General features: G+C 38.9%; 1 protein-coding gene across 2 annotated transcripts in view; it reads right to left on the bottom strand.

The window, feature by feature from the left end:
* Nucleotides 1-521: 521 nt before the first annotated feature.
* Nucleotides 522-21,351, bottom strand: part of LOC126353949 (protein FAM166B-like) — a 286,117-nt gene continuing 265,287 nt past the window's right edge. Inside the window, exon 5 of one of the 2 annotated variants that reach the window (XM_050003243.1) lies at nt 522-7,108. In XM_050003243.1, the coding sequence (XP_049859200.1) occupies nt 6,918-7,108 (191 nt within the window). In that variant the 3' untranslated portion in view covers nt 522-6,917. Of the gene's footprint in view, nt 7,109-14,510; nt 14,650-21,351 lie in introns of those variants that run through there. The other variant, XM_050003244.1, reaches the window with a different exon arrangement.

The following is a 21,351-nucleotide window of genomic DNA, read 5'->3' as shown; positions in this document are numbered from 1 at the left end:
CTTTTGTTTATGTTCAGTGTACACTCGTTCCTCTTACTTTCTTAAGGACTTTGGAAAATGATAGTTAATAAGAGCTTTAATACATGAACTGTTCCTGAAGTTGAAGGATACGATGGGTCACTTTTAGACAATGTAGATATTAAAATATGCCAAATGACTACATACTTAATGGAATTTTCTGTTAGTAATCTTTGCACATGAAAAGTTACATTATAATTAAGCTTTATGGACTATGATATTTACATCCCAAACTAAATATAAACTAAAACATAAAAGTGAATGAGCTATTTGATAAATATTTCGACAGAGTGATACAACCTTTTCAGTATGGTAACACACTAAAGAATATCAACAGTAAAAATAAAATTTGTTGTAGTGAATTAAGACAGTGTTTCCAGTATGAAATCAAAAAAGAACAGTGTAGGTACGAAAAAGGGCGTGTAATGAAAGAAGATTTATAAATTCCAGAAAGAATACCAATTATATTGTGTGTAAATTAGGTATAAAAGGAAATGCATTGATACTTTTGGTTATATTTATTGTTGATTTTTTATACATGTTTCACAAATTTACCAATGCTGTTTTTCTGTGCCACTTTGCCATATGTCAATAAATACTCTATTTCCTTCAAAGAGTCTATTATACCAAAACTAACTTTTACTGTACACTTTTGCACCTCACATTTTTTTCTGGTTAGAATGTGTTTTAACATACAAAACACCAATCATATAATAAAATTTGCCACTTATGGTCTTTTAAATATTTTGCTTTGTTGTACAGGAAACAATACTGCAGGTAAGGTAAAAGTGGGAGAAAACAATTACAAGGATCAAATAATTACTCTGTTATTTAGACAAGGCTGTATTCAGATCATGGAGCATAATAGTGAACATTAATTATTAAGAAGTATTTTCATGTATGTGTACTGCTGTTATTTGCTACCTAAACATGAAATTTAAAAAAGAAAATTCACTGAAATAAGAGCAAAGCTGGTATGCACAGTCACCTGTTCCACACACACACACACACACACACACACACACACACACACACACACAGAGAGAGAGAGAGAGAGAGAGAGAGAGAGAGAGAGAGAGAGAGAGAGAGAGAGAGAGAGAGAGAGATGTTTTCCCAGTTTGCCTCTTCAATATTCCGACAGCAGGAATATTTAGAAACTTACTAGGTGTTATTTTTGCAGTACATAGATAACAATTTACCCCATCAAAGAATTCCAGGTGAATAGCTTTTGTGGCCAAGACTAACTCTCATTCAGATCTCTTATAATGTTTCATGTCACAATAGTACTTAAAATTAAACTTACCCCAAGAGATTACGAACTCCTGAGCTAGATAACTGAAATATCTGTACAGCTCAGTATAAGTTGTAAGGTAGTCTTACACTGTCGATTCAGATGAATATAAAACTACACATGTTTCTAAAGTGAGATGAAACCAATTTATATCACAGTTTAACTGCAAAAGCTGTGTAGTTTTTGGACAATGGTACATCCTTTAGCAGCAATTCCGTAGTTTTATATCAGTTGAGAGTTTAATATATTTTGTTGTTATATTTTTCAACATGTGAGGCTTGAACTCACTGACATACCCACTCATTTATTTGCTTGCTATTCTAACTGCAGTTTACTTATGAATAAGTGAGTTCATTCTTCCATCTCAAGCTGTATTGTGTTCATTCCAATTTTTACATGCAGTATGCATATCCTATTATAGTAAAGTACTGCACTCCCAAAACCACAACTGTTGCATTCAAGTGTATGAAATAAAGCTCTGCAGTGCTGTGATACTAAAGTATGTTATTTTAAAAGGCTTTGGATTCTTGTGACTAGAGAATCTGATGGCATTTGCCGTAAGTGGGGCTTAAGTAGTGCATAACAATAGTCTGCAGTGCCTAACAACCCTGAAGTTTCTGCTAAATATTCAGAGAATGACAAATATAATGTACTTAAATAGCACAGTAAAAACACAGAACAGTTTGAATGGCATCTTCACACCTGCCTGTAGGTTCAAACCTAAATGAAGTAGGCTTTTAGCTTTAAAAGTGCTCGCATGTAAATGGAGTAGAGTGTGCGGTGTTTTACTTAACATGTTCATATTGTGTACTTCTCCATTGCTTTCATATAATTGATTAAGATCATTTAATAAGCAGCATACTGGACTGTTAATATCTGAATTTTTTTGTTACTGTTGCTGTTTCAACTCAGTATCAATAGAACAAAACACCAGTCCAAGATGCAAATTTTTACTTTTTATTCATTCAATGACTAGTTTTGATCCAAAATCCATTTTCAAATCATCATAACAAAGCCAAAAAAAGAATTTCTGAAAATGTACAATATGTTCATTCCACATTTTTGACATCTTCGGAGCTGCCACTTTTGACTTTGTTATGACGACTTGAAAATGGGTCTCTAACTGAAACTAGTCATCAAATGAATAAAATGTAAAAACTTGCATTCTTGGGGTGGTTTTTCATTCTACTGATTATCAGGATTTGCTGACCCAAGCTACTCCAGCATGCTGGAAGTTCAACTGAATATCATTGAAAAGATGGTTATTTGATTATCATAAAACTGATTGTCACTATTTTAATGACAGTTTTTATCATCCCTTTTGTTGGATTAATGAGCAGATATTTTGATCATTTGCTAAGGTTGGGATAACATCTCCCATTGAGATGAAGTGATACTGTCTTCAAACTTAAAGGAAAGGAATGATGATGCTCATTCCAAATTTCATTCTTGGGCACAAATGATTTGTTTATAACCTTTGACGTTTCTATATTTTTTTATATGAAGTAGTACTTTTCTTACCTGCAAGAATTATTGTACTGAAAGAGGAAAGAATGTACTGCAGAAATGTGTTCATTGGGAATTATATATAGTATCTTCATGTCAGGATTTTACATTAAGTATAAAATCTTGAGAAGACAAAATTAATAAAAATACAGATTTACATTTGTCAGATGGAATGTAAACTGTTGAAAATGATTTCCATCTATAATATGATGTGTATTCTATTACGATTAATAGCAACTGATGCCTATCCTGCATCTATATGTTAATCACAGTTGCAGTAAAGATTTTGTTATTCATCTGGTACTGAATGGATAAGAACATATCAATGAGTGACCCATGTCACTCCCCCAAAAATTTTAGTACAAAAAGTACTTACTTGTTATATTATGTCTACTGAAATCCTCTGCTAATTAATTAAATAAATGTAATGTAGAAATAGCAGTTCTACAGATGATGTTATACAGGGCGTTTACAAATGACTATCAGGATTTTAAAGCTTTATAATATTTATTGCATTGAACTTACAGTTATAAATGATATGTCAAATGAAAGAGCAATTCAAACAGGCACCAGTGCGCATGCACAGCATGCAATGTTTCTGCAATCCACTAGACAGCGGTAGTAGCAACGATGGCGACTAGTGAACATAAAGCGTTTTGTGTTTTGTAGTTTGCAAATACTGAATCTTTAGTTACTGTGCAACGTTCATTTCAGCTGAAATTCAGTTGTGATCCTCCAAGTGATAACATTTGTAGATGGTATCATCAATTTGAAGATACTGGCTGCCTTTGTAAAGGGATGAGCACATGATGACCAAGAGTTAGTGAAGAGACTGTTGAGCAAGAGAGAGTCATTCATCTTAGACCAAAGAAATCAGTCTGGAATGTTAGTTCCCATGTAGACTGTTCTCAGAGTTTTAAGAAAATGCATACAGCTACATCTTTACCATTTACAGTTATTACAGGCTCTAAAGCCAGCAGATCATGGATTACGTGCCAACTTCAAATGAAATGTTGTTTCATGACGACGAAGATTTTCTGGATCATGTTGTCTTCAGTGATGAATTGACCTTTCACCTTAGTGGACATGTTAACACTCACAATGTGCATGTCTGGGGCTCTGAAAATCTTCACGAGATGGTACAAATGCAACACGATTCCTCTAAAGTGACTGTTTTCTGTGCCGTATCCCGGAGGAAAGTTTATGGGCCTTTCTTTTTTGGTGAACCTACTGTAACTGGCACTTCTTACCTTTATACATTAGAGCAATGGATCTTCCCTCATTTGGAAGAAGATTAGCCAGAGAACTTAATTTTCCAGCAAGATGGTGCGCCACCTCACTGGCATAGTGAAGTACGCAATTGGTTGAACTTCACTTTACCCAAGTGCTGGACAGGCCGCAAGGAGCCCAATGACAAGGTTTGCTTTGTGTGGCCTCCATGTTCACCCAACCTAATGCCGTGTGATTTTTACCTTTGGGGCTTCATCAAGGATCATGTGCATGTGCCTCTGCTACCAGCAGACCTCCCTGAATTAAGAAACCGGATTGAAGCAGCTGTTGCTACAATCACTGGAGACACACTTATCAACATTTGGAAAGAACTTAACTATAGACTTGATGTGTGTCGTGTGACAAATGGTGCTCACATTGAACATTTATAAGGTTCTTGGTAAACCGGTGAGTTGTTCTTTCATTTTGCATATCATTTATAACTAAGTTTAATATAATAAATATTATAAACCATTTAAACCCTGATATTCATTTATAAACGCCCTGTACTATTCATTGAAAAACCACATAAGACCCCATTTCCAAAATGAAATGGAGATTTCTATATAAAAGAACGTTCTCATGAACTTTTGTATAGTTGAATTAACTGAACGAGCCTTCCTGCTTTTTCTATACGAGTTAAATGTGGTAGTGATAAAACACTGTTACAGGAGCCAAAGTCAGGATATATAGCTCTTTTCAACTTCCTTGTGATTTATGTGCACTATTATTGCATGAGACCAGTCACTGAAAATCTATAACTGCACTGAAATGAATACAAGAAAACAGGAAATTTCTTCATTCAATGTTTTGCTTTAATAAACATAATAAAGAACAAAGCAAATAAATTACCGATTATTTAATTATCTCCCTTATACAAATGTATTACATAAAAAGAGGCACCATTGATTATATATTAAATATGTTTATGTGGCATTAAAATTTGGTGGAAATCATTCCTTCATAATTCAAGTCTGACATGACAGAAAACAGCCTTGGTTTAATATAAAAAAATATTATGACCATATTACTCTAAATTTTGTACTGACTTTTTTAAAAACCTTATTTACTTAACCTCAGTATTAGAGAGAATAACAATAAGTTCTAATTGCCACACACAAACCATCACACCTCATTAACCACAGTTATGTTTTGAACTATAGCCTCTGGGCAGTCATGGCCAGTTGCTAGCAGTATGTCTAATTAATCCTACTTTACACAGTGTTTTAAAATGGTATTATTTTGCATATATACCTAGTGCTTGTCCTGAAGTGCTACACGAGTTATTCTTCATCCTCCAGTTGTGCTTTGTTATTTTGCTTTATTAATTTTAAAGCAGACAAAGCACATTTGTCACTGTGAATATCCTCCAATTCAACAACTAATTGTGTTCAACAGTTATGAGTTATTCTTGTGTTGTGACAAGTGGACTACAAGATTCATGTTTAATTTATAAATGAAAACAGGCAAAAATATGTAACTCATTCTTTCACAGATTAATATTTTTGTTGTTTATAATCCGTGCGAACAAATGTGAATATGTTCCATATGGTACAGCCATGTCAATGTCTTCACAAGAAATATAGATAGTTAAATGTCAAAAGAAATAATGTTACTGTATAAACAAGCCTATAGAAATTCTCTTAATGGAAAATTATAGCTCCCATGTGAGGTTTTTAATGGATAACAGCGTGTTCATTGAATGGTAAATCAACATTAATAATGTGTGTGTATTATACAGTAATAAAGTAGTTAAAACCACAAACACATGGGGGATGCACACACAGAGTGAGTGGTAGCAATACTGTTTGACACTGTTCCTCATTACAGTTTAGGCTGCTGAAGAATGTACTAGATGGAAAGCATATGAAAGTTCTGTCTGATTATGTTAGCTCTATAGCTCTCTTCAGGAGTTCAGCAGTAGGATTTAAGATGCCTTATTTTTGTTACAGCAATCACAACAGACATAATATTCACAATATATTACATTGTTAATACTTAACCAGCAGTATTTAATAACTAATAGATTAATGAGATACATAATGATGAATGAAGAATGCATCACATTGTCAAATGGCTAATGATATGTATGAAGTTTTGTGCATCTGCTTTGAGAATTGGTTCTCGTCATTCTGAAGATAAAAAAAATGGTATACAATGTTAATGAAACATGGTGCAGTGTGGCCATTAACATATATGAAGCCATTACTAGTACTGCTACTGCCTACCCGATTGTTGCTTCTGAGCATATTACGTCAAGAAACTAATAGCCATTTTTTAACACTTTGTATGAAAAACATTTTTTCTGCAGAAAATACAGTTGACAAGATTTGCATTTTAGTGCTTGCATAAGCCACTAAGCTGAAATTTCATACATCTACATTTGATTGAGCTGATTGGGGCAAGCAAGTCTGTACCAGTCTGTGGCAACTTCATAGTGTGTTCACAATTCATTTTGAAACACAAATTTAAGCTGGTTTAAAAATTATGGATGTTAACATGGTTAGTAAAAGATTGCTAAAACAGTATTTTTGAAATTTGTGATCAGCATCAATCTGATAGGCAGTCAGGTAGTAAATCATAGACTAACACGTGTTTAAAAATAAATACTATACTTTATGTTCATACCAAGAAAATAGTAAAACCAGTTACTGTTAAAATACTTATTACTGATGTTTCTCTGATTAACAAGAGGTCTTGTGTCTCGACTAGCTGTTTGGAAGGGGTTGGGGGCTTCCGCTTCAGAAGATCTCTAGGCAAACAGAAAAAAAGTAGATGATTGAAGTGTTGTGATTGCAGCCGGTGTCAGTTACTAGACACTAGCTTCAGTACATCACATTGCTGGTGTGGTGCACCGCTCTGCGGCTTCCTGGCGTGCTCTCTCGCGTTCCTGCTGCAGTAGTGCCAATCCTTGGCGTGCTGCCATTTCATAGCGCAGACTCAGAGATGCGTCTGTGACACGTAGACGCGGTATGTGGCCAGTGTAACCAGCAATTGGTGGGAACTCTGGTGAGATGTGATGATCTGTGGACAAACCAATGCTAGTGATTAACCTGTACACTAGCTAATGTCACAGTTCCAGTAAGTGAAATCGTATTGTATGTGGAATTATGCTGTAAAGTTAAATGTATATTAAAAAAATCACAAAAGACTTGTTCTGGGATTCAAAAATGTCTACTGAACGATGCGAAAAACTAGTAAGGACACATTGTCCTCATGCTGACATTTCCACAACTACATGGTCAATAATAATCAAACAGCTATCAAAGAAATGCTTGATTTGAAGATATTTTAATTCACACAAATGCTTGTGGGATGGGCAGTTAAATGACTTCTGCAGTAATGAACTAGCAGACACACTCGTTGAATCAGATCTAGCTTTACTAAATACTAAACAGCCAACCTGATGAGGTACACCATTGTTACATCCGTCCTCGACAGATTTTGAACATTATCCTTAAAATATCAGTGGGAGCTGGTCACTGACACTCTAGGCGGTGACGACCATCCAGTTTGTATCCCTGTGGCAGCACGCATACAAAGCTGACAAGGGTACACAAGGGATAATGGAGTCAACCATAAAGTGGCAGGGATACCAAACAACATTATTTGACATTCTTAATACGTACAGACCGAATAATGACCTTCAAGGAACATAAACGAGCTTCAATAATGCAGTTTTTACAGCTGCCCTTGGAAACTTGTCCCTGAACAAGTCAGCTAGCAACATATACCACAATGGCAGAATGTTCGCAAGCACTCTCCAAAAGATGGCTTGCAATCAAGACAAAAAAAAAAAATCCAAAATATAATAATTTTATAGATATTAGGAGGAAAGTGGCTCTGGAGAAAAAGGTAACATACAACGCAAAAATGAAGGCTGGTTTAAATTTTGTTTTTAACTTGGACTGGATATCTCAGCACAAAAACACTGGAGAAATGTATTTTTTTTTTTAAAAAAAAAAAAAAAAAGGAATCAACTCTCAAGATCGACATCATCCAGGGAAGTAAGGATTAGGTTGAGTCATTCATGGAGCTGTAAGCTCCAGTGCATGTGCCATGCATCCGTGATCTATCGATCTTCTGGCAAGGGTAAGCACCTGACTACACATCACATCACAACTGGGTACACTTTCTAGTATAAATAAGTTGCAGCACTATCTGGAGAAGAAACGGCTCAGACAAAATATTGTATTCTATGAAGCTCGAGGTGAGTGATATTTGTTTCATGGGGGAGATTAAAAATCTCTAAACACCTACGTTCCTGAGCAATATAGTGTAATCAAAATGGTACCAGTTCCTAAACCGGGAAGAGATCCAGCGTCTATTAGCTCTTTTGGCCCAATATCTTTAATCGTACCTATCTGCAATATTTTGATCACTACCGTCAAGAAGAGAGAGGGTAAGTTTGGAGAGCACGAATAAGTGGTTCACAATAGGATATCCGTTTCTGGAAAAATATCAGCACACTGGATTCACTAAGTACCTTTGTTACAGATGTGCACCTTAACTACTCTGACAATCTATAAACATGTGTGACCTTTGTAAATATAGAGGCAAATGACATAGGGCAATTGACATTTCTATATTATGACAAACCCTGCGTGATCCGGGTACACCACCAAACATAGTCAAGTGGTGCTTGCATTAACTATACTACAGGATCTTACAATTTAGCTCAACAGTTGGACAACTGATTTCCACAACTTCCTGTGAAGGCTTACCACAAGGAGATCCCTTGAGCGTGTTACTTTTTAACATACATACCAGGGTGATTGGTAAACCATTACATTATCCTGTCACCTTTTTGCAGCATGTGAATGATTTTGTGATGTATGCCATTCTGAAGGATCAGAACCGAGCTGTGCTTTGGACTGCCTGTAACGAGTTGTCAATGAGCCGTGTTGCGGCGTGCGTTGGTGCTGTTTGTAGGTTGGGATCGTGTAATAGGGATAGTGGCGTCTCATTTTCTTGATGAGTTTACTGTTAACCACATTGTGCTAACAGAATCATTAATAAAGTTTTTGTCCCTACATATGCCATGCAAATAAAATTAAATTTAGACTTTGAAAACCACTTAGATCCCAAAACATATCTAGGATGTTAGTTCGAAAATAAAATTAATGAATTTTGAAATCTTAAATTACACACAGAGCAAGAACATGTCCTACATCTGAGATTCATCCATTTTATGTACCAATTAATAATTGGAGACGGCACCAAAGTTCTTAGTCTGAGAATCCACTAGTGCTTTACCCTTACGACTGCCTACTACAATTTCCCCATCCCCTGCACTATCCCCCCCACTGTCTCGCCGATTTTTATTCGTTGAACATTTCCCCTCTTCATGTGTTTGGATTCTCCGACTACAAACTTTGGGGTGTCTCCATGTGATAATTTATGTGGCACCACTTACACCTGAAGATGTTGCTCTAACGCAGCGATACCGATCGTGTTAATAGACCACGATTTCATTCAGTTTCACGTGATGTGATAGGAACTGTTGACATGCAAAGCATCTGAACATACTTTATCCGCTACTACCTCTGCCTCTGGTGTTGAACCTTATTTTGAGGAAAACGTTGATAACCCAGAGCTCTTCATTTTCTTTTAGATGAGTTCGCTCTGCCACATTTCAAAATATCGTTCTAGCTTTAAACAAAGTAAATTGAATTGTCTCATACTTTTGGTTACTCAACACACTCAGTGCTTAAAAAATAATCTAATGGTTTTGTTAAGGGCACGATTAAAAATGTAGTGGTTTTGAATAAGTTCTTTTAGCGGGAAATCTCATTTCACTGCTGGCAACAAAAATGGTCTGGCCACTACCCTGTCTGCCTGCCCTAAAACGGAGAGCGTGAAGTAATATTTAGTGTAAATGATGTAATATCAATCATCGGGTTTGTTCGGTTTTGAATTCTTTTTAAACTAGCTTTCTTCGCGCACCTGCCTGTATGGAGCTGAATTTCACAGTTTTATACCGAGCTATTTACCTAAAATCGCTAAATAATCTTTTAATGGGTTACAGTACTCGTCGATAAGAACAACTTTTACTGTGGGACTAACTTCAAAATCGCGAAAAATAAGCTGTTTCATTCATTTTGGTCGAATAGGTTAGTTTGTATGTAACTTTTACAGGCACTAGCTGATTTCAAGTTTGTCCCATAATCAAAGAAAAGATTCATATTAATGAGTTTTATTTTAAACCCTTAAATAATTACTGACTTTTTTTTAAATAACCCTGTAATATAGTTCCGAAGAGTTATTTTAGTTGTTGGCAAGTTGTTGATTTGCTTATGTATGATTCCCTGATTCGCGTACAAGTTGTAGTTTTTGTTTGCTGCTGTTACAGAACCGGAACCAGTGTCAATGTGAGCTGTTAGTAACTAGACTACTTGTGCTGAAAATTCTTTTGTTATTTCTTATGCATCGATAGGAAAAGTACTCGGTGACGAGGAAAAGAATAAACATCTGATGGAGTCTTCAGAACAATCTCGTATTTATGAATATCTGGAGCAGACAGAGGGTGGACAAAAAAGAAAGTTCCCTTCTGACTGGCTAAAGGAATACTCTTGGCTAGTCTATATCCAACAACAGAACGGTGCATATTGTTTGTCTTGCGTACTATTTTCTGGTCCAGATAGTGGGGGCAAGGACTCTGTGTCTCTAAGATCTTTAGTCACTAGTCCACTTTTCACATACAAAAAAGCAGTATAAATCTTCAGAAACCATTCTGCTACAGGTTATCACAAAATGGCAGTTTTAAAAAGCACACATTTCGAAAGTTCATATGTTGTTGTTGTCGTCGTCTTCAGTCCAGAGACTGGTTTGATGCAGCTCTACATGCTACTATATCCTGTGCAAGGTTCTTCATCTCCCAGTACCTACTGCAACCTACATCCTTCTGATCTATTTAGTGTATTCATCTCTTGGTCTCCCTCTGCGATTTTACCTTTCACGCTGCCCTCTAATACTGAATTGGTGATCCCTTGATGCCTCAGAACATGTCCTACCAACCGATCCCTTCTTCTAGCCAAGTTGTGTCACAAATTTCTCTCTTCTCCAATTCTATTCAATACCTCCTCATTAGTTATGTGATCTACCCATCTAATCTTCAGCATTCTTCTGTAGCACCACATTTAGAAAGCTTCTACTGTCTTCTTGTCTAAACTATTTATCCTCCATGTTTCACTTCCATACATGTCTACACTCCATACAAATACTTTCAGAAACGACTTCCTGACAAATGTGCACTCGATGTTAACAAATTTCTCTTCTTCAGAAATGCTTTCTTCGCCATTGAAAGTCTACATTTTATATCCTCTCTACTTCGACCATCAGTTATTTTGCTCCCCAAATAGCAAAACTCCTTTACTGCTTTAAGTGACTTATTTCCTAATCTAATTCCTGCAGCATCACCCGATTTTATTCGACTAAATTCCATGAAACACTGAAAAAGGTGTAAATAATTTAATTCGAAATTGAAAAACTAAAAATGATTAAACAAATTGATTGTAAAGACGATCGTATTATGTGGTCGGGAAAACATTCCGTTAAGAGGCCACTCAGATGACAGTACACTGAATGATGAAATCAGCCACTGAAAATTGCGAGCACTTTTGAAATTCCTGATTTACTCAGGTGATTCGTCTCTCCAAAAACATTTAGAGACAGCGCCAAAAAAAAAAAAAAAAAAAAAAAATGCTACATATCTGAGGGAAAAACTCAGAATCAGCTGATTGATCGTTGTCATTCTGTCTTTATGTAATACTCGACAAACTCAAAGAAGCAAAATATTATGCTGTCCTTGGCGACGAAACAACGGATGCCAGTGGTACAGAACAACTAAGTGTATGTATCAGGTATTTGAATTTACAAAAAAGCACAATGAACGAAGACTTAATACGCTTTCTATCTGCAATTGATATGACTGGTGCTGCATTAAGCGATCAAATCGTTCAAGAATTAAATCAAGTCGGCCAACAAGTAAAGAATTTGAGGGGTCAGGTGCCAACATGTCTGGAAAGTTCAGCGGCGAAGCAGATCCGACCGCTAGCGACTTATATGCACTGTGCAGCACGTAAACCTATCTATCGGGAGAGCCTGCAGCTTGCCCAATATTCGCAATATGATGAGAGTTTTAAGTCTCGTTACCAATTTTGTGCGCGAGTCAGCAAAAAGGCTGGAACTTATCAAGCGAGCTATCGTTGAAAAACATCCAGAGACAAAAAGAGTTAAATCACAAAGTCTTAGTAACACACGCTGGCCTGAAAGGCATGGTGCACTCCAATTCAAATAGCTCTTTAGCTCTATCGTATCGTTCCTTGAATAAATGGACAAAACTTCTCCGTCATCGGAAAGTGCAAGTCTTCTGGCTTCTATTCAGCGCTATGACTGTCTTGACTTTGACGGTAACCGCCGCTGTATTCGAAATTTATGTTTCGCTTTTACGACAACTTCAGACTGTTGCATTAGATGTCAACCTTTGCTATGAGATTGTAGACAGTGTAATAAGAACACTGGAACGATACAGAGAGACGAAATATGAAGACATTTTCCAAGAGGCATGTAATCTTTTAGAACATTTGGACATCCCAGTGCAGGCGCCCAGAATCGCCAAAAGTCCTGCTCATCGCTCAAATATAGAGGCACCTGATGCTAAGGAATACTGCAGGTAAAACAAACTTTAATACATACACACGCTTTTTGCTTATGCAGAATTTCTTTCTTTTCTGTTCTGTTCTTTCGAGTTCGAGAATAATGTCATGCCGTGTTTAGTTTCAGATTGAATATATTCCTTCCTTTCATCGATTTTGTATTGGGACAGTTGAGGAGTCGCTTTTCGAGAGCAGAGCACACTGCAATTCTCGACCAGTTCACCCTTATACCAAGTGCCATTGTAAAAACAGAAAATCTGAACCCTTCAGTGGCAGCTGCACTTGTTTACAACAGCAACTTGCTTCACCCTCTCTCGTTATCCGGAGAAATAACTCTTTGGAAGGAGCTGTAGGGAGACAGGGAACAAAACAAAGCCGATACAAAAGTAACTGCAAATATTCCCCCTGAAACTGCACCTAAGACAGTTATACTAGCCGTCGAGCAATTCGCATTTGCCCACGAAGTATTCGTTCCAACGAACTGTTCTTTTCGATTCGATTCCGCACCGGAAGGGATCCACCACACAACAGCGGGCAATCAACTGTAACAGTGGTGTGGGCGGAAACAGTGCCGCGTTGACCGGGCACAAAAGGTCGCAACTAAGTGTACAGGAGGGCTACCATTCGTTTTCTGGCACCCATTTACATACGGGACAGATCGTAGATGCTGAAATATGTAGATACTTATTTCAAGCAATCACGTGAGACACACAAGTCACTCCCTCGACGTCTATGTTTAGTTCGATAAGCCAGAGCAGTCCCTAACCAAGTACCATTTTGTAAGCTCTAATTAATTCTACACAGGATATGCTACATTTCCAGGTACATTTCTTCTTTCTTCGGTAGTGGTGAATGAGCACTACAAAAAATTCTTCGGTATAATTGGACTGTCTTCTTGCTGTGTGTTTTTCTTTTTCGTTCATATCGGACAGTCGTTCTAGTCACACCTGAAATATTTTTCACCTTCCCTTCATAGAACTAGGGATTAAATATTTTCTCCTGCATTTCTTCTTGTGTGGCAAATAATTTTTCCTCTAATCTATTTCATCGTCTTTGTTTTGCTATTATTCATGTCTTCATGTATTTCACTAATTGTTAGCTGAGTCTTTATGACCTCATTCTCTGGCTTTGGTCGTAAATATTATCCACCATTTTGAAATGTAATTGTCAATGTCTTTGTCTGCAACTTCATTTCTATGGATTTTTACCTCATCACCTTGTTTTCACATTTCGATACTTCCAGTATCTGTATTAGTGGTGCCAATGAAGAGGGACGTAATTTCAAACGACATTGTAATATTTTAGTTGTGTCTCTCTGGATATGCACGTATTGTAATTATTTTGGGTTGGTGGAAATAATGTAAGTTTTTGTTCGTCTTACTTTTGTAGCTTCCGATAGAATTTTGATGTTAGTATCACACTTTCAAACATTGTAGCGTAACAGAGGAAAAAATGCAAGTCTCTTGAATAGAACTTTAATGCACTGTAGCATTAAAACTACTTATCTGTGGAATAAGCAAGTACACATACGTAATCCACCAAATACGGCTCGATAACTTCGGAAACTGTGAAATCGAGATTGCACTGTATGATGTGCTTTTGTTGCACAACATGGGCACAGGACGAGTGATCTCCTCAACCAATCATAACAGATCCAGAGCGCATTACACGTTATGTAATCAGCCAAACTTATCACATTTTCAATGCGCGAACACAGAAATGACAAAATCCACAGTACCAAGCAAAACGATGCTGTGACCTACCTGTAACGTCGAGGAAACTGCAGGCTCTGGGGAAATTGGAGGCGCCGGTTTCCCCGTCAGGCAGAGAATTGTAGTCAGTAGCTACGCTCGCATCATTCTTCGAAAAATTATTGCGTTACAGTTCCACTGGGCGGGCAAATTTTACCTGCTTAAAAAAAAAAGATCTTTAAATATTTCTTTCTGGCGCAATACTCAGCGAAGTAAGCCTACGGAATGTTTGGCCTCTCTGCCATATCGTGGGACGGGACCTCTGATGTCGCGCCACATTCTGTTCACGCTTTGTGTGTGAACGGAACTGTCTACGAAGTTCCGACTACAGTTTACTTTATGGTGCTGAAAATATTCAGTACTGTGAGTCTTCTATGGACACTAACGATCGTCGTCCCAGGGTGGACCGTTTCTTATATTCTGAACATTTCCTTGGTCCGAAATTCAACGGGCACAAGGAGCATTTTTTCAACCCTCACCGAACACACAATTTCGTAAGATTTCACAGCCTTTGTTACGTTTCCTTTTCCTAAATTTTGCCTCGCCAACACACAACCAAACTGTTGCATTTTAACCTAACCTAGAGTTGTGGCTACGCTACGGATCAGTCTGCCGCGACAACCAGATTTTTTCTGCCAGTTCAAGCTGTGCTCTTATGTGGCAGCCTAACACCACCATAGGAAATTGCAAGATATTCGGAAAATACAACCGAAAACAGCTAACCACATCCAGAAATCTTGACCTATTCGTAGAACAAGAGCCAAGTACTTGTAACAAAAAGAATATAAAAGTCTACTTCATTCCGGGCAATTGAACCCTGTATCACTAAACCCTCCTATAATTTACGACTGCAACTGGCACCAATTCGCCCCTTTAATGTTCCAGTGTTAAGTTCTGTTGTTGCGTTCAAAACGTATTCGGAATAAAACAGTCATCAACTGTTTCTCTCTAACAGGAGTAGCAGTATCATTGCTTCATTCGCATCAGTTTAAGATGTCTTAAATCACAGCCTAACTACATCTCCGACGAAATAAAAGCAGAACCGAAATTATATATGAAGCCATAGCTCTACTTATTTCTACACTGTAGGCATTTTGTGCGCGCACGCATACGACGAAATAGTCACAGCTGAATTGATCACGTGTCCTGTGCTCAGATTACGCAATCTAGATTTCATATTTATACTTGCCTATTCCGCAAGTATGTATTTTCAATGCTAAAGTGCATTAAAGATCTGTCCAGGAGACGTCCTTTTCTTCTCGGTTTGTTGGCTACGTTGCCTGAAAGTGCGGTACCAATCTATAAAAATTCAACCAGCTTTTCTTCACACTTCCCTTTCCGGATTTCTTCTTTCTTTAGTCTTGAATTTACCTGATACTGCTTCAACGTTTCTGATCCTCTGGTGTTTGTAGGTAGTGTATTGTGACTAACAAGGAAAACGTACACCTAACTGTTTTTGCTCATCTTTTGCGCGACTCTAGAACATATTTAGAAGCAACAAATAAATGGTGCTCTAGTGCGACGCACTTCCCAAGCGTTTTTGGGAGCGACAAACCAGAGGTACTGCTTTCGAGTGTCGTCATTGGTGGAAGGTTAGAGAAACTAAAAAAAAAAAATCACTTGAATCGCTACAACGAACCATGTTTTGGAAATGAACAATAATAGCAGCGATAATAACTGAAGTATACTAGCAGCGAGTTATATTCATTATATGATAATAATTGGGCTGAAATTACTTTAACGTTTATTTATAGAGTCCCTCATGCGTGTTTCTCAGCATATCGCACTATACCTGCTGTGAATATCTGCAATACATGCATGAACGTATCGGTAGGTAAATGTTCATTCCATCAGTGATGGACTATCACTGTTCCTTTCTCATACCCTCGCTGGTGGTTCAGAGGGACTAATGTTTCATGTGTTATACAGAGGGGTACAGAAAAATTTAGACACTTTTTGATAGTATTAATGAAAAAAATTACATCGTTACATTTCTTGCCCAGGGAAGGTTATTTTGTGTGTTCAAAGTGACCCCTATTAGCAAGGAAATAACGTTGGTGCCGTTGAACTGTTGACATAACTACGGCTGTCGGTGTGGCAGTCACACAGGATGTCTCTAAGTCTTCTCGTAGCTTGTTTAGTGTAGCTGTTTTCCGTTGATAAATTTCATTTTTCAAGGTCTCTCATAGGTAGAAGGCAAGAGTTGTAAGGTCTCGAGACCGTGGTGGGTACTCAACAGCTCTTCTACCTGTCCATTGTCCAGGTAGATTTTCGTCCTAGCAGGCTCTGATGCCTTTATTGCAGTGAGGAGGAGCGCCACCCTGTGATAAGTAAAATCTTCCGTTCCCTAACACTTCTCGGATGGCAGGTAAAATCCAAGAATGCAGCATATGAAGATACACGTCACCAGTTACGGTACCCTGAAAGAAGAATGGGCCAATCAAACCGCGCGATGGCAGGCCACACCACACCTTAACATGTTTGTCCTCATGAACGTGAGGATCTTCAGAACCCAGTATACGCAGCTGTAGCTGTTTACAGTAGCTTTCGGTTTGCATTGCGCCTTGCCAGACCAGAAAACCATCAATGCAAATCGTTCATCCTCGCGAAGTATGCCTTCAGATCAATCGCAGTACTCCATCCTTCGTTCTGGGTCGTCCTCGTTCATAGTGTACAGCTATCTTGGAATGTACACTTTCCACTTTGCAGCCTTTAAAATTTGTCGCACGCTTGATCGGATTATCCCGTTTTTACGTGCACCCTGCTTCACAGATTTGAGGTAAAATGTTCCAACACAGCAGAGCTAGAAGCTGGACTTCTTGATGTTTTTGGTCAGTCAGACCTTTCCTTATGCACATACTGAACACTACCGTATGCTTCAAATTTATTCCGAATAGCATAAATTGTTGTATGTGTTGGTGGCTGAGTTACATGCACATTGCGCTATTGCCGTTTTACCTCCATCATGTTCTCGTACATCCAGAACCACTTCATTACGACCTTGCGTTACTCAAACGACAATCTTACTTCATTCATTGCTACACATAGCGACCAAGCGTTAAATTATATCACTTTCTTGGGACTGGCAAGAGGCATCGCTCTCCTTCCACAGTTAAAAACGATTTCGATATGTTAGCTATATATAGTACCCAGCAACCTATGTCCCAAAGCCCACCAAACGTGAACTGGAAACCACTTTAAACCATAACTGGAATAGCCACTGTCTTTCGTAATATCCTTCCCCGTAAAGCGAGTCGAAAATCGCCACCACTGCCCCATTTCGCTAGATTTTTATATTCTTATCCAATACTTTAATGTTGGCAATAGCCACACGGTGTGGTTCCATTTGGTATTGGATAGTCAGGGCGCGCGAGCTCCGCTTTATATGGAAATAGTGTGCCAGCGAACAGACATGAATACATGAAGTACCTTATTTCCCACCCTATCTGCAGTTTCGAACTCCTGTAACCGCATGTCATTAGGAGTAGACAGTCTTTGTAGCCAAAGGCTTCCTGCGCGAGTTTGTTGTTATAATTCGACTCTGCAAAAGGCGAAACAGGACACTTATTATGTACAAATATTAGAAAAAGAAGTAGTTTTTAAACGTAACGTTTGCCTTATTTTGAAATAGTGTGTTATAGATAATGGGGAAAGTAATCAACACTATTTTAGTAACGACGCTGACAGAAACGAGCAACGAACACACGGCATAAGAATTGGTACAGCATTGCTGGGACAGTGTCCTTGCTGCCGTGTGTCGTGGTTTAGGGTACGCTATACGTGCAGTGTGCAAGACCTTCTCCCCACATGGTCTACACGGTAGGTTCTTGCTGTCGTCTCCAGACATCCGTTTCAGTGCAGAATGGAAATACTTTGACGAAGTGACGTAACAACTAAGTACAATGCTTCATTTGCTTTGAAAGATTAAAAATCATCGGTCGTCGTCGGGAAAATTCCAGCTGACCGACATCCGACGTCTCGCCCGAGAATTATATTTACTATTTGTCCATCGGGAAAGCCTAAAGCAATGCTTTAATAACGCACTACAAAATAGAAAGTAGCTGATTTGCTACCGGTATCTACGTGATACGCCTTTACCTACTTGCAGTCCTTGAAAACGGATAAATTAACTTGAAAAACAGACTCCTTCAACCTCAGTTTTCACTTTTTAGCACTGACTATTCGTAATGCCCAAATACTGATATGGACCCCGATCGTAACACGACTTTTGAACAGAGTTAAGAAATTAGTATCAATACGAGAATATTGCTGATTTTTTATGGTGTTCAACCATTTGGCACTTCTCGAGAATAGGAGCTAACGGTGGACGGATCAAGTTTTCCGTTTCTTTCTCTAATTTAATATTTTGATTCGATGTATCTTGAAACTGAGTGTCAAAATTATTCAATCTTTGTTCGATTTCTACATTTATTACAGGAAATAACAGGAACAAAAACCGAAAATCAATTATTTATGAAACAGGTTATTTTGGACAGCTGTAACAGTAAAAGTTTACACCAGGGTCACTCTGAGTCTGGAGTTTGTTACTATGCATTCATCACGGCACATACACACGCCGTTGCTAACAATATAAATTGAGCAGTCAGTGAGATCTGCTAGAGGAGTTCGAAGTTATGAGATATTGCTGTTTAATTCGACAAATATTTTTGAAAGGTCACTGTGACCCTGGAGTGCACTTCATGTGAACTTCGGAGGTGTACACTACTAGAGAAAAAACTATATAAACGAAAACTGGTTGTTTGAGCGATAACCGCCATCGCTACATGGTTGAGGACCAAACTGTACTTCTATGTTGTTCCTAACAGAGTGGAAAGTGCTTCGGCACCCTGTCATATCGAAACCATATAGAATGACAAATTCTTAGCGGCTCATCTTCTAGGAACTGTAGAACGGCATGCTGAAGGAACGTCTGTACACAACTGTGTTCAGTGTATCGGGAAGTAGGTAAGGCCTAAACACAAAACAGTTGCCAATACCAGCCTATACACCCACAGCAACTTCTGTTGACAGGGTCGACACATTACTTCGAACATTTATTTCTGCATTCCATTTATGGCTGTTTCAATTGTTGAACATGCTCTCTCTTGTAAACATGGCCTTATCTGTAAACGACAAGAAAATGAGAAAACTTGGGTGTTCTGCACATAGCTATAGGAACCAATTTGCAATCGCCACTCGATATGGTAATTCCGCTGGCTGTACTGATTGTGTCTTTTGTGGATGTATACTGATGCAATTTTTGTTCATATAAGACTCTCGGAACAATTGATTGGCTTGTGATTAGAGCGCGGGCAACTGGCCGGCTGCAACAATCGCGTTTAACACATTCTCCTCCTTATCGGGCTTTCTAGAATTCCTCACACTGCTAGTATTTTCCATGTAACAAGGAGGGATCCAGTTTCTCCTACGTGCCTACGTACCGATGCAATGTACTGTGGTGTGGTTTCCATCGGTGCGGGAACATCTCACCATAGCGTCTATTTCATTCAATGAACCAGTACACGAGGTGCATATCAGACAACTCTTAATCAGGAAACCCATCCATAGTATTGCTGTGTATTACTACTAAACGCACTGGCCCCCCAACGACAAGGTTTTACTCGCCTGCCTCCCTGGTTACTCCAGAGGCCCAGCATCCTTTTAGACTTGTCGGAGAACCGGAGGAACTGCACTCCGGCGTTTGTTTTTACCTCCTTATTTTACGATATTTTAAACCAGCATCCGGACCATGTACCTGTATTCACAGATGGCTCTAAACAGGGGGACTCTGTTGGTTGTGCTGTTGTTTTCCCTGATCGAGTCGTCAAGTTACGGCTTCCTGCGGCGTTTACCATCCTCGATGCCGAATTGTTTGCAATCTTGCGGGCATTGGAGCAGATGAGATGTGTTACCAGTCTTAAGTTCCTCATCTTTTCTGACTCCCTGAGTGCCCTTCAGATCATGCAACACTTGTACCCAGCGGATACGGTCGTCCAGAACATCCATGATGCCCTACTCCACCTGCAACGGCAGGGGAAGGAGGTTTCTTTCTGCTGGGAGCCGGGGCACGTGGGTATTAGGGGAAACGAACTGGCGGATGTGGCTGCCAAAGATGCATGTTCCCTCCCTCACGTTGTTGAATGTGCCGTCCCCCTCCATGCTGTAACCTCCCTTTTGCGTTTTCTTGTTATGCATCAATGGGAAGAGGAGTGGTTGGCAGTTTCTGACAATAAGCTGCGTCTGGTAAAGGCCACTACGCGACCATGGCGTACGTCCTACCAGTCATACAGGCGGGATGAGGTTCTCCTCACTCGCCTCCGCATTGGACACAGTCCCTTCACGCATGGTTTTTTACTCCGGCGGGAGGACCCCCCAATCTGCAGTGCTTGTGGCGTCCAGATTACTGTCCGCCACATTTTACTTGACTGTCTTATTCTCTGACCAGAGGGCGGTGGTTTCCTTGCCACCGGATTTGCCCTCTATTTTGCAAGACGACGCAGCGACTGTGGTTAAGGTCTTACGGTTTTGTGTCCTGTCCAATCTGTTGCCTCGGATTTTAGGGAGAAGGTTTTAATGTGCTGCTGGGTGACTGGCTCACCCAGGTTTTAGGTAAGAGGTCCGCCAGTCACGATTACCTCCTTGTTTCCCTTCGGTATCTGTTCTCTTTTCCTTGTGTTTCCTTTCCCTTTTTAGTGTGTTTCTTCTCCTCTTGTTTTGCCTCTGTATGTGCGCATTTGGAACTGCGTCAGGCCTGTGTCTTTTAGCCGTTCTCCTTGTTCGGCGTCCGTCTTCGTCCCTTCGCCGCTTGTGTTCCTGTTTCTATGCGTTTGGGCGCTGATGACCACGCTGTTTAGCGCCC

The sequence above is a fragment of the Schistocerca gregaria genome, chromosome 3 (genome assembly GCF_023897955.1).
Source record: "Schistocerca gregaria isolate iqSchGreg1 chromosome 3, iqSchGreg1.2, whole genome shotgun sequence".
Taxonomy (NCBI): Eukaryota; Metazoa; Arthropoda; class Insecta; order Orthoptera; family Acrididae; genus Schistocerca; species Schistocerca gregaria.
The sequence above is the reverse complement of the archived record's forward strand: the minus strand, read 5'-3'. Positions and strand labels throughout refer to the sequence as shown.